At 34.7% G+C, this 16553-nt stretch overlaps 1 protein-coding gene across 1 annotated transcript in view; it reads left to right on the forward strand.

The window, feature by feature from the left end:
• The first annotated feature begins 5044 nt into the window (after positions 1-5044).
• Positions 5045-16553, forward strand: part of LOC126821369 (serine/threonine-protein kinase DCLK1) — a 28449-nt gene continuing 16940 nt past the window's right edge. Inside the window, exons 1-2 of the mRNA XM_050549779.2 lie at positions 5045-5131; positions 14299-14727. Of these exons, the coding sequence (XP_050405736.2) occupies positions 14346-14727 (382 nt within the window). The 5' untranslated portion in view covers positions 5045-5131; positions 14299-14345. The remainder of the gene's footprint in view (positions 5132-14298; positions 14728-16553) is intronic.

The following is a 16553-nucleotide window of genomic DNA, read 5'->3' on the forward strand; positions in this document are numbered from 1 at the left end:
TTCCCAGTTGATACACAAGGACTTGTTTTGCTTTTTTTATGTTTTTACCCATTTTCTTTTTTTTATAGTATGCCTTGATATGTAAATAACTCAATTAAACATACATTATGCAAGAGCTAAATCTGCCTATTGTAAGTCTTTATTTAGGCTTCAGATATTATAGAAATTATTAATTAGACCTTTATTTACATGACAAGCTCAAAATACACTCTGTAGACCCTTGGATGGCTTGGATACAGCTTGGATTTAAACAGTCATCCATTTAAAATTAAATCAATAAATGGCTGACGAAGCTCACGTTTACCGTATGTCGCTGATGTCACTACTGGAAACTGGTGATGAAAGGCCTGCCAAGCGAGAGTACCATTGCCATTGAGAATGTTACTTGATAATCGAGAATATGTGGGTGGAGTTATCGTCTCTTAATCAAATGATCAGAAATTCTTGATGTCTATTTCTAGTCCAAATTTCCAACAGTGACAACTGCGTTCAAAATAAAGTAATTTGACTAAAAATTTCAATATTTTCTTTCTTTATCATCTATTTTTGAATTATTATAGCAAGAATGGCCAAGTCTTTATTAAACTCTTAACGAATATATCTTTAAATCAACTTATCCAAAATATCATATAATGTATTGGACATAAATTATTGTACTTTATTTAGTTGTTTTATATGCCTGTCTTCATTAGCCCAGTTCGGAGCAAAACAGTAGGACATTAAACCCCATTTCATTTCATTTTCATTTCATTTCCATATTAAACAATCAGATTTTGTGCCTATATTTCATAATACAGAACAAAATTCCAAATTATATTATGCCTGCCGGTCCGTCATGCTACAGGTACAAATTTTAAATTTTCTCTTTTTCCTAAATTTGGAGCATACCTGTTTATGGTAATTTTAATGGGGCCGAAATCCTTTCGAAATTTTCGACATACAAAAATGGGGTGGTGGTGGGGTCGAGATTTTTATAAGATTTTTGCACGCAACCAAATTAAATATTTTTTTATCTATACCCATATATTTTAAAATATTGTTGAATGTGAGCCAACCGATAGTTCATCAGTCGCAATACATTATATTATTTCTTAATCAATTATATAATTTTAGAAAACAAGAGATGTTGATTTATATTCTTATTTTCCATTGAAAGTTTTTGTTATTGCAATCACAATATTTGATGTTAATTTAAACAAAATATTATGATCTTGTTATCGCCAAAATAGTATTTTGTTTAATGAAGTTGTACTGTTATAATGTTTCATTATATACTAAGCAGCAAAAGAAACGTCAGGTTGCTATGTTACTCTGAATAGACGCATTGCATAAAACTTGCCAAATGTTTTTTATTGTATATTTGTGACCACATCTCCAACTTGACCTTAGCAATAAGGCTCTTTCCCAAACACAGAATTGAACCCAGGAAATGTTCTCAAAACGCAACCTGACTTCTGAGATGGTAACTCCTGCTGCATGTGCTGTTCATGGGGACCAGCCCTATAAAATGCACCCCCCATACCTGGTTGAATCATTCACACTACAACCTCAGCAGCATGCCACGACTCACGACAGCTCAGAGGAACCAAGAGCTTGGAAGACTTGACGCTGGTCACACTGCCCAATCACTTCCAGGTCAATGTTCGGACCATCTACAGGCTTCAGCAACGCTTTTCAGGCCACCAACACCACGGATGATCGCCCCCCGAACTGGTAGACCAAGGGTTACCACAAGGCGACAAGACTGCAATGTTGTGCGACAGCACGTGCAGAATCCCTTCACACAGGCATCTGAGACAGCACGTCAGACTGTGGGAACACACGGAAGACCAATCAGTACTGATACAATGCGCCAACGTCTCACCAGAGAAACATCCATTGCCGTAGACCTTACCGTGGACCGATCCTCACCCCTCACCACCAACAGGAATGTCTACAGTTTGCACAACAACACCAGAACTGGTGACACAGGCAATGGAGAACTGTTCTGTTCACAGATCAATGAGTCAGTATTGAGTATCAACTGCAGATGGTAGGACCAGAATATGGCGTCGATGAGGCCAGCGTTATTCTGACCAATGTGTCATGGAACGAGACTCGTGGGAAGTCCAAGCATAATAGTTTGGGGTGGAATCGGCCTTAACTAGAGGCGCCATCACAGCAGTGCGCTACATTGATCAAGCTCTCAGACCCCACGTCATACATTTCGCACGTCATCGAAACATTTTTCAGCATGACAATGCCCGTACACTGGCCAGCCCTTAGTCCAGACTTAAACCCGATGGAACATTTTTGGACTGAAATTCTGAGGAGACTTAATAACGTCATACCGAGACCAAACACAGCCAATAGATTTTTGAGTGTGGTTCCAGGTGCCAATGGCGTTCATCAATCGTCTTGTCCACTCTATGTACAGACGCTGCGCTGCTGTTATTGACACTCATGGTGGACACACCAGATACTAATGTGTAGACTGTGTACAGACTCTAAACCTTCTTGTAATGTCTTGAAATTGTGATGAATTAATCACTAATGTGTCAATATACTGTTGATTTCTACAATGATTTGATTAAAGTGCCTTTCTGATTTTGAAATCGTACTGACGTTTTTTTTCTGCTGTTTAGTATATTATATGCATGATTTTGTAGGCCTATTTTATAATGTGAGGTCAATAGTGAGCCAACATTTCCAGTAGATACACAAGAACTTACCCATTTTATTTTTTTATAATATGCCTTGATATGTTAAATCAATTAAATCAACTTGTCCAAAATATCATATAATGTATTGGATTGATTAATTATTGTACATTACTTAGTTTTTTTTCATACACCAATATTAAACAATAATCAGATTTTGTGCCCAAAATTCTAAATTTTCCATTTTTCTAAGCTTGGAACATAACCGTTATGAGAATTTGAATGGGGTCAAAATTATTTCGAAATTTTCGACATACCAACAAGATGTGATAGGGGGTGGGGAGATGTATTATGCCTGTCGGTCCATCATGCTACAGGTCCCAAATTTAAATTTTCCCTTTTCCTTAAACTTGGAACATACCACTTTATGGTAATTTTAATTGGGAAAAATCATTTCGAAATTTTCGACATACAAACTTGGGGTGGTGGTGGGGTCGAAGAGATTTTTGCATGCAACCACATAAAATAAATTTTTTTTTATCTATACCCATATTTTTATATATTTTAAAATATTGTTGAATGTGAGCCAACCGATAGGTCATCAGTCGCAATACATTATATAATTTCTTAATTAATATGTACTTATAGAAGATAAGAGATTTTAATTTATATTCGTCTTTCCCATTGAAAGTTTTTGTTATTGTAATCAAAATATCTTATGTTAAATTAAACAAATTATGATCTTGTTATCGCCAAAATAGTATTTTGTTTAATGAAGTTGTATGACAGGTGTCTACTGTTATAATTTTTTATTTATATTATATGTATGATTTTGTATTTTATAATGTGAGGTCAATACTGAGCAAACATTTCCAGTTGATACACAAGGACTTGTTTTGCTTTTTTTATGTTTTTACCCATTTTCCTTTTTTTTATAGTACGCCTTAATATGTAAATAACTCAATTAAATCAACTATCCAAAATATCATATAATGTATTGGATTGATTAATTATTGTACATTACTTAGTTTTTTTCATACACCTATATTAAAGAATAATCAGATTTTGTGCCCAAATTTCATATTACAGAACAAAATTCTAAATTTTCCATTTTTCTAAGCTTGGAACATAACTGTTATAGGAATTTGAATGGTGTCAAAATTATTTCGACATTTTCGAAATACCAACATGATGTGGTGGGGGTGTTTTTCACTTTTCCTTAAACTTGGAATATACCACTTTATGGTAATTTTAATTGGGAAAAATCATCTCAAAATTTTCAACATACAAACATGTAGGGTTGCGGGTGGGGTCGAAATTTTTATAAGATTTAAACATTTTTATCTATACCAAAATATTTTAAGATATTGTTTGATATAGAGCCAATTCTAAATCAGTTATATATACTTATAGATGTAGTTAAAAATTGTTTAAAAATAAAATATTTCAGCATCGTTGTTTTTACTGAATCTGTAATTTTGCTGTGAACTAGCTGGCATGACATAAAATGAGCTGCTGCTTAAATTAAGCTTCTGAAATCCATGCACAGGCCACTGACGATTATGTGAACGGGGCATGGTGCTTCATATTAATTTGAGGAAACAATTTCACTGAAAGATGGTTACGAGTGTCGGACATAACATCCGGCACTTCTGAGTAACAAATAGGTTACGTGCCCTGGTTTTGAAATTAGTCTTGCTTAACCATTTTCATGTAAACGTATATTGTCGTCACCACTGGAAGTTTGGATGTCCGTACAGGTCACAATTTTTATCCAATTTTGACAAAACTTGAAATACAGGTCAATCTCCCAAAGGTCCCTCTAGAGGACACAATTTTTATCCGATTTAAAAACCTGTTTTAGTATATCACCGTTACACCCTGATGATAGTTGAGTTCGAAGTTCGTGAAAATGGGAGGACCCGGAGAAAACCCACGAGGCTGGACAGGCGACCCTAGTTGACTCAATGACGGGCCTTATGATACAGAGCACGCATGTGCTAACCATTCGGCCATCCAACCCCTCCTCTAGTATGGCACTACGAAGAAAGTTTTCGTAGTACGTGCCATACTTTTTCTCTAGTATGGCACTATATGAAAACAGTCGTCTGTATTAGATAGTTATTTTGGTTTGTCCACAAAAAAAATATTAAAATCTCTCAAAGATTTTACCATTACTCTCGAGTCTTTTTTCTAAAATTCCATAGAACCTTTATATCGGAATATAAATCAATAAATTAATGATAATAGCATAAGTTGATAGAAAAATCTATCTACTTTCATTAGCTACGTACGAATGTTTTTGTTTTTTTTAAATCGATATTGTTCCATTACATTCGCGCCATTCTCTGAAAGTATGTTACCTGAAGCCGTGAAGGGGTCGTATGCAAATTAACCAGGTCACTCAGGTACACAATATGGCGGCCATTTAACTGTTTACCGACAGAAGACCATTAAACAATTTCGTGGAAATAACCAATCTACTGGACAAAGTAAGAATATTTTTCGATGTCTTTTTATTACATTATGTTTCTCAAATCATTTTATATTTTGTAAATTTTGTTGAACGGGTTACAACATCGTAATAGTGATTTTAGTTTGGTTTCTAGGGCAAACAATTTGCTTCTCAATGATTATGATTTGTCGCTTGTCACTCAGACAGGTGTCCATTTATCAATCATTTTTCATGTATTTTGTATGTTTATTGGTGATATATGTTGTGTTATTATTGAAATAAAAACTTTAAAAGCCTCAAAAGAATAACATAATACATTCATCATAACGGTAAATTCTGTGCAGGACCGTCGATCACAGCAGGCCCGTAGCCAGCTAGCTTTCTCAGTTTCTGGCTGGGGAGGGGCAGTGAAGTTTTTAGAGGGTGGGGGGGGGGGCACACCCGACACAGTCTACAGTAGGCATTTTAGAGCAAAGGTCAGCAATTTTTTTTGGGGGGGAGAGGGGGGGCATTGCCCCCTCCCCCCCCCCCCTTAAATTGCCCCACGCTGGCTACGAAATTTGAACTCGTAGGACGTAATTACATGGTGTAACAGTGATATATTTGAACGGTTTGACAATCAAATAAAAACTTTGAGGTCTAGAGTGTCCACAAGCTAAACGTGTCGAGATCTTTCGGTTATAACATTTGTCGGTTTCATCAAAATCATATAAAAATTGTGCCTCCTAGAGTGTCGACAATCTTAATTGGTATTATTATACATATATTTGTCAAGTTCAGCATCGCAGAAAACCACCATCGAGTTTGTTTGCATGGTAAGGGATCTAGAAAAGAAATAAAATTTAACTTCATTGCTGAGTAATTTCATTAACCAGAAAGCGTTTCTGATGATCTAGATCCCCAGGAGCTTCCGGGGCCAAGGTGGCCCCTGGACTCTCACGTAAAGTCCTAGGATGGTGCCCCCCCCCCTTATCAAGAATTGCTTCTGCCGGCCCTGATGAGCTAGTATTGGGTAAGGGTAATTAGCTCATCAATGTTTCAAAAGTCATTCAGAACAATAAGGTATTTACGAGGTAATTGTAATTCATAAAAAATAAAGTATTTTCAAGGTAATCGTAATTCATAGAAATAACGTACTTAAAAGGTAATCGTAATTCATGAATACAGTATTTAGGAGGTAATTATCATTCGTAAACACTGTGGTTAAGATAACCTAGGTCATTTCAGACTAACATACGGTTCAATTTGATTTCATTAATTCGCTGGTATGTAGGGGTCTTTAGCAGTGGGAGGAAACCGGAGGAACTGGAGCAAAGCCACAAGTTTGGACAAGCAACCAAAGTTCTTCTCACATACGTGGGATCGAAACCACGCCACTCGACTCAATGACAGACCCAAAGTGCACACGTTGGACCATTCAGCCACCAAACGCCTATTTTATAACATATAATTTAGCATATTTGCAGGACGATTGCAGAACAAAAGTTTATCTTTACTAGCATATTTTCAACTGAAATGAAGATTACATTCACTAAAAAGGATGTGTACACAATATTAAAATCGCTTAAAACAAAATGAACTGACTTGCTGCCTTACTTTATTATTATCACAGAGATGGAATGCGACTTCTAGTCATCCCAATGTGCCACGTTTGGCACATGTGTTGGAGATTGGCCATTCCTGCCTTAGATAGTTGAAATAATATGCATTAAGAGCTTTAAGTAGTCTAAGATATACAATAACTTTTTAACACCAATCTTATTAAGACTTTGCATACTTATTCCATGTGTAAAATAATCGTGAGGACACATAACAGTCTGAACGTTGGTTGTTTAATAATGGAGATACAAGCGGAAAGAAAAAAAACCTATTTATCGCAAATGAGACATTGTATGCCGTAAACGATCATGGATGCCTCCAGGCATCGATATTTCCGCGCACGGTGTGCGCAGGCACATTTGCTTTAAAAAAAACTTTTTTGCAGGCACATTTTTAAAGATGTTGCCACGTCGGGCACTATTTTTTGCCGCCCAGCACAAAGAAAAAATCGAAGAAAGCCGCCCAGTCGTATTTAAACCCCTTCGTCCTTCTCTGTACACGAACTCGGCGCTCGAAATTTACCACGGCAATTAAACGGCAAAGCCATGGTAAAAGCCGACGTACGCAAACCATGTCTGTCACGGCATAATTTATTTTTGTGTGCCGTAGTAGACCCTATCATCCTAAATTAGTTTAAAGAAAGATGTATTGGTATTTTGTTTATTTATACTTAGAAGATGTGTAGGCCTAGATCTATCCATTTTACAATTATTCTACGGTCTTTATATTTATTTGCCGTAAATAGGTCACCCAGACCAATTTACGGCACTCCAATGTTAAAGGTTTGAATGTCGTAATTGTCCAACACGTGCCTGCAAATTTTCACGATGTTTCTTATTTTATTTCTTACCTGTGTTGACCGTGGATTTGCTACGGCCCGAGAGTAGGACTAGGAGGAAGATGAGAGCTTTCTCAGTTTCTGCCTGACCTGATTCTCATTCCACCGTAATAATAATAATATTCGTGAGACACGTACAACAACTTTACAAACATAAGTCAAATAAATAATTCGTTGTACTCAAATAAAACACAAACACCGTTTTAAGAATCGTTTTAATTTTTAATCTCAAAGTAATAAAGTAATATTTGAAAAAAACCCAACAAAACAACAAATACCGAAAGATCCTCAACTTATCTATCCAGAGAAACAGAGTGGGGCGGGACAATTTTATGCTCGGTCGGGTGGTGTCAAAAAGTTTTTAGATCCCTGTATCATTGATGGAAATTAAGTGAATTTGGTAAAATTTGAATATATAAATGGAAATTTGATTTGCACTGAACCAAATACAAAGGGCAGCAAATGCTCTGAAAATACACCAAGAAGGGTTTTATTTTCATAAAAGACCACGCCCCCCTCCCAAAAATTTTTGGACTAGCTCCGCTCGCCAAATATTTTTTTACACCACTCACCAAATCCTGGCTACATCCCTATGTTTCAGTATGACCCTGGAGGCACATTTTCAAGTGTGTGCACAGGCACACTCAACTTTTATAGAGCCCTGGCTGCCTCCAGCAACAGTTTCACACTGGACCATTGACTTCTATCTATATATGACGTTAGAAGGAATTCCCTCTAAGACATGATTATCCAGGTCTAACATCTATCATGACAGAATCATCGCTCAATTTCTTTTTTTGTTGGTCGAAAACTACCATTTTTGAATGTATAAAATGATTTTGAGAGCGGTGGAGTAGTGCATCGAAGTAAAAATATTTACTTTTAATGTCCAAATTGTTGTATTTTAAAACTTCTTGTACTTATTCAAAGAATTTACCAAAAATCACAAAATCTTGTTTGAGGGTAAATAATGAACCAAGAGTTTGAAATACTTTTGAGTATCAAAATGTCACTTATAACCTGTACTTTAGATCTAAGGGAGGGATTATCGATATCTCTTTTTGGCATGAACTTATAGAATTTCCAAGAAAACTCATCATTTTTTTTGCATTTCCATGGATACCAGACAAACCACGGTCTATAGACAAAAAGTGTCCTGCAGGTTTCTTGGACTTGCATTTAGCATTGTTCATGCCAAATTTGATGAAAATCCATGCAGGCATAACTGCGCAGGATAGTTTATCACCCCAAATAACAAAACATGTCATATCTTATGAACAAAACTTACAGTGCTAGCTTTAAAATGTATAGTTTAGAGTACTCAATGCCCTTAAAGAGACTTTATCACTTTTAACAAGAAAGTAAATGTAATTAACTTCATATAGTATTATATTCAAAATTAAATGAGGCACACCTAATTATTTTCTTAGAGCAAAGCATTTCACACAAGCATTTGTTGACCTCCCTGGAAAAAATTTAAATTTGACAAGAGTGAATGCAAAAATATTTTGTTGTGATACTTATACCGTGAAAACTATTAGAAATACAAAGTAGTGTACTTAATGATCATAGTACTCGTATAAATATTTGAATTCTTTGTTACTCCAACTGATTTCTTGATATTTGTTAATTGATGTCTGTTCATGCAATAGGTACCGTATTTGATCAGTTTAGCGTTGTATGAAATATTTATCAGAATCTGTTGTCTTTACCCAATAAATGCTATATATTGTCTCTGCAAATCAGTATAGGTTGTGAAATTTCTAAAGGGGGTGGGAGGGACTGTTTGGTCTACCACATGTGCTTTAGATATTTAGGTCTGTCATTGAATCAAGTGGTGTGGTTTTGATTCCCCGCTTGTATGTGAACAGGAATAGGGCCGCCTGTCCGTTTTTTTTCCTTACTACTAAAAATCCCTACCTATTATTGAAATAACATTGAACCATATGTTAGTCCCGAAATGACCAAGTTTGTGTTAAATCTCTCTCTTGCTCTGTCCGTTTTTTTTCCTTACTACTAAAAATCCCTACCTATTATTGAAATAACATTGAACCATATGTTAGTCCCGAAATGACCAAGTTTGTGTTAAATCTCTCTCTTGCTCTCTCTCTCCCCACCCCCACCCCCCCTTACTGTGTTCTGGAAATAGTCGAAATTCGACTTTATTTTATACATGGTTTTAAAAGTTTTAGCGTGCCCGCTGCCCAATCTGTACCAGGACTATACAAATGAATTAGCCTGTAGAGAAATATTTGACCAATCAATTAATATAGGTATATGTTGTTTTCTTTTAATAATTTGTCCATATTAAAATTAATTCAACCAAACTCCAAATTATTCCACTCAGGTAGAGGGTTTTGTTTTCCTTCAATAAATGGTCAATATCTAAATTGATTCAAGCAAACCCCAAGTAGTAAAGAATATAAACATTTTATCAAATTATCCCACTCTTGTAGAGTAGTGATTTGCCCTACCTTGGTCCACATCACGTGGCAATTATCCTGTCCTAAAACCCATTGAGAAATAATTTCTCCTACTTTCTGGATTAATCATTGCACTTGCACAATGTCGGAGAATAAATTCAAATATGACAGAAATTACTGAATTTTATCAAGAAATGCAGATTGTTGGCAAGCCAGAGGCAATAGTCAAATTAAAAGATTTACACAATTAAAATTGAGACTATAATTCAACAGTTATTCGTGTTAATTTTCTAATTGGTATATACCCCAAATTTGGCTTCTCTCTGTTTATGAATGTATTGAACATGTATTTTTATGAATGTCTGAATCTGATCTGACAAAGTCCGATTTAAACATACATTATGCAGGAGCTAAATCTGTCTATTGCAGGTCTTTCTTTAGGCCTGAAATGTTATCTAAATTATTAATTAGACATTAATTAACCTACCCAGACCATAATCAACTCTAGATGACATTGCTAGCCTGCGATCTTTAGTGGATTATGAGCCAATTTACTGCATAACCTTCCTTCACGATTTAACGATTAAATGGATAATCAAGACTATGTTGTTTATCGTATTGACTTAGTAATGATGATTGAGGCTAGGCGGAAATTTCAATCGCTTAGTTCTCGGTTCATAGTGGATTAATTTAAATGAAATTTTCAGCAAATTGCCTTTACATTATCTAGTTTTTAGCTATTATAGTGAGAGCTGCCAACTCGTTATCGAATCTCCCATAATGTATCTTAAAGAAACTTTCAAATTTTATGTATCTTCCACTTTTTCGTTATCCTGGATACATGAGTGTGGGTACATTTGATTGTGAGTGATCAATATTTGACTTTATAGTCATGCATCCCTTTAAAGAAAACATTATTGATATCTCAAAATGTTATTTTACCAGTAGCTTTTAAAGTAATCATTCATGCATATTTAATCTACTTGAGTTTTATCTAAATGCTTGAATAAACAATAAACATTTTTATTATCTTGCCATGTAGGTCAGTTGGTAGTATGAGCTTATTGAGTCTATAATTGATACTTGAAATTTTATTAAAATATACATATATCATATGACATTGTATACTTGTATGGAAACCCAACAAGTAATTGAAACTTGTGTGTTGCTGTGATACCACCAATCCATACTAATTTTTTTTCAAGCAATTATAAATTGTTCTTTGGAAGTAATATGGTTATGATTGACTTCTGGAGCTGAACATTAAGAGTACAGATCATTTGACCTTTAAATGTGATAAGACTATTGAATAGTATTTTATAGGGAAAATAACCTTTTAAACACAGCAAACTAATTAGTTGTTTATAGCTGTAAAATGGCAAGTAAAAAAGAAGTTTTTCAGGGAACACTTATTGGAATAATTAATAATTTAAAAGTTTAACATTTTCACAACTGTGTGATGTTTTTACATTTTGTTTACAAGTTTTAGGCGGTTTAATGTGTATTGTGTTGTTTGTTACATTTAATAGGTTAGGGGTGGGGATGAAGCTGCAAACTGATGTACTGACCAGCTGTCACAAACTTTGGCTACACCTCTATGTGTTGCAGTTGCACTGACTAACTGATCATTGCTAAAAAAATATGTGGAGGTTCCTAAGACTGTCTCAGAATATCTGTCGTAGACACTCTCTGCTTGGATGCAGCCAGATTAAAGTGAGGTTAGTTATAAGATTTTAGGTGACGCCTGTTAGTTTTGGCATAATCCCATTTATATCATCCGAAAGGAATTTTTTTACTGATTTTCATTGGACATATTCAACTCAACACTCAAAATATTGTAGCTTACACAGTGTTAACAATCACTCAAATAATGATCAGGAGTTTGATCGAGTTGTATCTGGTCAGATAAATTGTACTGCAATCATTACATATAAAATAGAAATGAATTATATTGCTTCTTATGTTTGCATTTAATATGTGTATATAACATATGTCAATGGGCAAATCACTAAAGGATTGCAATATAGATATTTTTAATGTTAAAAGTTTCTTAGTAAAGCTACCTGTAGCTGTGCATACAGAATGTTTCTGAAACTCAGATGTTACGAAACGTATGTATGCTTTGAAAACAATAAATCAAGTGTTTTATGAGCTATATTGGGATTTCCATGGTAGTTACACCTAGATTATCAATAATATTGTTTCAGTTAATGTGCTATTTAATGTTCGATTAGATTACACCTAGAGATATTTTCTACATTGTTAGTATTAAAGTCAAAGCAACACTACCATAATTACTTTTTTTTTTAATCAAAAATATTTTTTGTGTCATATATGATTATGCATTTCTCTCTGTTTTTATTACTGAGAAATAAACTGATATTTCTATGGTTGTTCACAAACAAATGATTATGTATAACAATTACCTAAACAGTATATTGTTGTGATACTATGTTTATAATTATTTTCCACAGTTGGATTAAGATTTCTAACCCCCTTTTTATGATATTCACTTGCCCAAAAATATACATATAGCTCAAACTCAAAACCAGACATTTGGATTCACAACAATTTAAATTGGAAAGCGATATTAATTTGCTGCTCAGTTGTTTGTGGTAACATTGTCATTGACATATCCTCTAGATTGTTTCAAATCCATGATTGATTTCACTGATACAACCCCTTTAATATAAACAGATGATCTAGATTTTATAGAACTCATTATAACAACTTAATCAATACATTCATAGCAATTCATTAGATAACATTGTTTTAAAGGGACTTCATGCCAATATATTCCATATCAAATTTTTAAAAAATAAGTTTGTAAATAACAAATCAGTAAGCTCATTGTAAGAATGTGGTTTTAATTCTTAATAGACACAATTACTGGTTTTCTAGAAATGTACAACAGACATTTTAAGATGTTTTTCTTCACATAAAGAACTATTTTCTTTATCTTACATCTCTAATCTCTGAATCCGTTGCTTCGGGTCAGGACTAAGAAGATTACTTCGATTCTGTATGACTCGTAGCAATTCTAGCTTAATTACTGATTAAGGTTCCTGAAACTAATGCAGATTCAGATTACTGTATTTTTTGCTTCATGGCGTTTTTTGGGCCTGCAAGCCATTGGTTCTTTGGTGTTTGAAGGTGATAAGGTCGTGGGTTTTTGTACTGGATTCTCTGGTTTCCTTCCAAATGCTCCTGCAAGCAAGCTAATTCTTTAAGTAAAACTATACCATATATATTTCTTCCAAAATGACCTGATTAATATGTCGAGTGGTTGTTAAATCCAATATCTCTTTCCTCTCCTTATTTTGTGTTATTGTTATCTCTTATATTATTTAGCAGTTGATTGTCTATAATTGGGATTTAGTCATTGAGTGTCTCCAATATGTCTCTTTAATCTGTGCCTGAGCCACCAGTATTCCTACAATTGGCATTGATTAGATTTAATTAGATTTAATCATATCTATGAAGCAAGCCTTTCCTTTGTTCATAACGTATTATAAAGTATTGAATAATATTATGAAATGAGGTTTAATTAGCTTGCTATTCTGTCTGTTGAATCATTTGTCCAATGATCTTGTCTCTTTTAAGACTGGCATCCAAAATGTCATTTGTTTTAGTAAACATTGTGTTTTGGACAGAGGAATATAATTTATGACATGACATTTTGATAATGGATCCCAGAATTGTCTGAATAGTGATACATCCAGGCGGGTTTTGGTTATATGAAAATGTTTATAGATTTTTTGTGATTTAATCAAAGGAACCAGCTGCAGTAGTGACAAATATTTAGATTTCATAATAGATAATAACAAAACCAGCCTAATTCCTTTGTATTGAGAGTTTCTGTCTTACTGGTGACATTAGAAAGGTTTCATTCAATTTAAATGAGGGTGAGGATTTAACTTAATGAATTTTTGAATATTTTATAAAAAAATCACTTAAGGAGACGATGCATTCATGACACGCAAGACTATCATTTATATATAGTGTTGCAATCATTTGTATGCTGGTAGTACCTCCATCATTTGTATAGTACCACTATCATTTGTATATTGTGTGAAATAGCTTTATTTCATATTCACTTCCACTGTGTAGTACCTCCTCTGTGTAGTACCTCCATCATTCATTTGTGTAGTACCACCATCATTTGTATAGAACCACCATTATTTGTATAGTACCGCCATCATTTGTATAGTATCTCCATCATTTGTATAGTACCTCAAGTGTGGTTTTGACTCTGGTCTTGACTGTAACTGTTGTATTATTGTTGTGTCGTGTTCTTACTTATATACTGTAAATAACCAAACACATGTTTTTCATTCATTTCAGATGTATTATCTCACATCTAAATAATTCAATGATCCATCCTGATAGAAATGACATCCTTAATTAGCCCTGGCATAATGAACACTAACCAACATCATCAACAAGATGTCCTTACTGACAAATATAAAGATCTTCGAAGACCTCGAAAAATCAACTTCTTTGTTAATGGAGATCGGTATTTCAAAGGGAAGAAAATGTTTGTCACACCCCATCGATATTTTAATTTTAATGACCTTCTGAATGAGCTTACTGGTAAATTACCGTCTAATCTGAACTTACCCTATGGTGTTCGTCAAATTTATGATAAAGATGGTGGTCAAAGAATAACAGACATTGAAGACTTACAAGATGGACAATCATATGTCTTGGCAGGTTTTGAAGGTTACAAGTGTATCAAATATGGCAGTGCAGATATGGAATTATGGTCTGTTGGTAAGTTATTAGTGTGTTTTTTTTGTATTGGTTGAAAATTGCAGTCAAGTGTCACCTCTTTACTTTGTTAAGTCCATTAGCCTGTCAGTCAAGAATTTCTGAAATTGACTGAAATGCTTTCTTGAACAGTGTTTTATATCAAATATGCTCTAGATCAGGGGTAGGAAGAGACCCACATCGCAATATTCTCACTATTCATTTCTCTTTGTTCAATGGGTAGGGGAAGGTGTGGTCAATGGGTCAATCATAAGGTCTGTCATCAAGTCAAGTGGCGTGGTTTTGATCCCAAATAGTGTAAATGTATGTAATACCATGATTGTGAACCCTCTAGAAATCACAATTTTTATCAGATTTTGATGAAACTTAAAATATATGTTTATGTCCCAAAGATCTTGGTTCCTGTCGCTATTTGCACATATCAGACTGTAACTTCCTGGATTATGGCCCCTGATTGTACAGAAAATTGCGTTTTCAGCTTGTGTGTGTATGTGGGGGGGGGGGGGCGATGGCCGAATGGTTTGTGTTGTGTCATAAGTTCTGTCAATTAGTCAATTGGCGTGGTTTCGATTTCCCGGTTGTAAAAACAAGGAGTAGGGTCACCTGGCCAACCTCAAGGGGCTTTCATAGTGTCCTACTGTTTATTTCTACTATAAAGACACCTTTATGCACAAACAAATTATTGAAATAAAATGGTACCATATGTTAGTTCTGAAATGACCTAGTGTCGAGTGGACTTTAAACCCCAGCTCTAGGTCAAGTAAAGACATGATTGCAATTCCTATTTTCCCTACAAAATTTTGATAACAAATGAATGATGAAGGGAAATGGGGTTTGACATATGGGTGCAATTATCTTCATGGCACATGGCATGGCTTATGTCTGCATTCATAAGCGTAGCCTGGTAGGTACAGAAAAGAAGGCCATTTAACACCATTGCATTTCATTTCTTGAACATTGATGACATGCCTTAAAATTGTTACTTTCGGTGATGTTTCTACTGTAGTTATGCTCAGAGGAGAATTTGCACCTTCACACTTGCACCTCTCAACTGACCCTGTTATGCCACTGATTATGCAATACTTAAAAAGTGATCTTTAAATGGCCTGTTTGTTATCAAGATAAAAAGCTTAGTCTGGTAACTATTAGTGAAGATAAACATAGTTCTATTAGTTATAAGTCACTTTGACAACGAGAAGAAAAATCAATTAATAATCAGTGAATACAGAACTTCTATTGTTCTGATGGAATCTTTAGATCAGTCACCATCTTTAAATAAACAATATTCCTTATTGGTATGAAAAGACAAGAATTATGCACTAGATACCATTTATTTAGAATGTTTAGATTAAAATGAATATGATTGATTTTGGATTCAGGTAAAAGGAAATATGATCGTATTTTGTCACCCCTGTCTGACAGTCCTCACATGTACTTTAGTTAACTCTATAAATGGATGGGACAAAAAAAGTCAAGGCCCCGAGTACATGTTGGCAAGTGCTTAAAAGAATCCTTGACAGTTGGATTTGGACTATAGTGCCGCTGTCCATGCAATAGTTCCCTCATTGTCATAGCACACTGCATGGTAGATGCTCATCTTTATTATCCGGGCGAGTTTGCAAAGCATTCTCAGACTTAAGTTAAAGATGGGTTCCCGCGTACAAATTGGGTGATTTAATGGTATATATGGACCAAAAACATATTCAAACTAATTAATTTGTCATAATTATGCTTCAAATCCTTCTCAAACATTGTAATTGCGAAGGAATGCCCTGCTATTAAAATTCGATCAAACGTCTTGGGAGTCAGAGGAGAAATCATTGCATACA

This window comes from Patella vulgata, chromosome 5 (genome assembly GCF_932274485.2).
Source record: "Patella vulgata chromosome 5, xgPatVulg1.2, whole genome shotgun sequence".
NCBI lineage: Eukaryota > Metazoa > Mollusca > Gastropoda > Patellidae > Patella > Patella vulgata.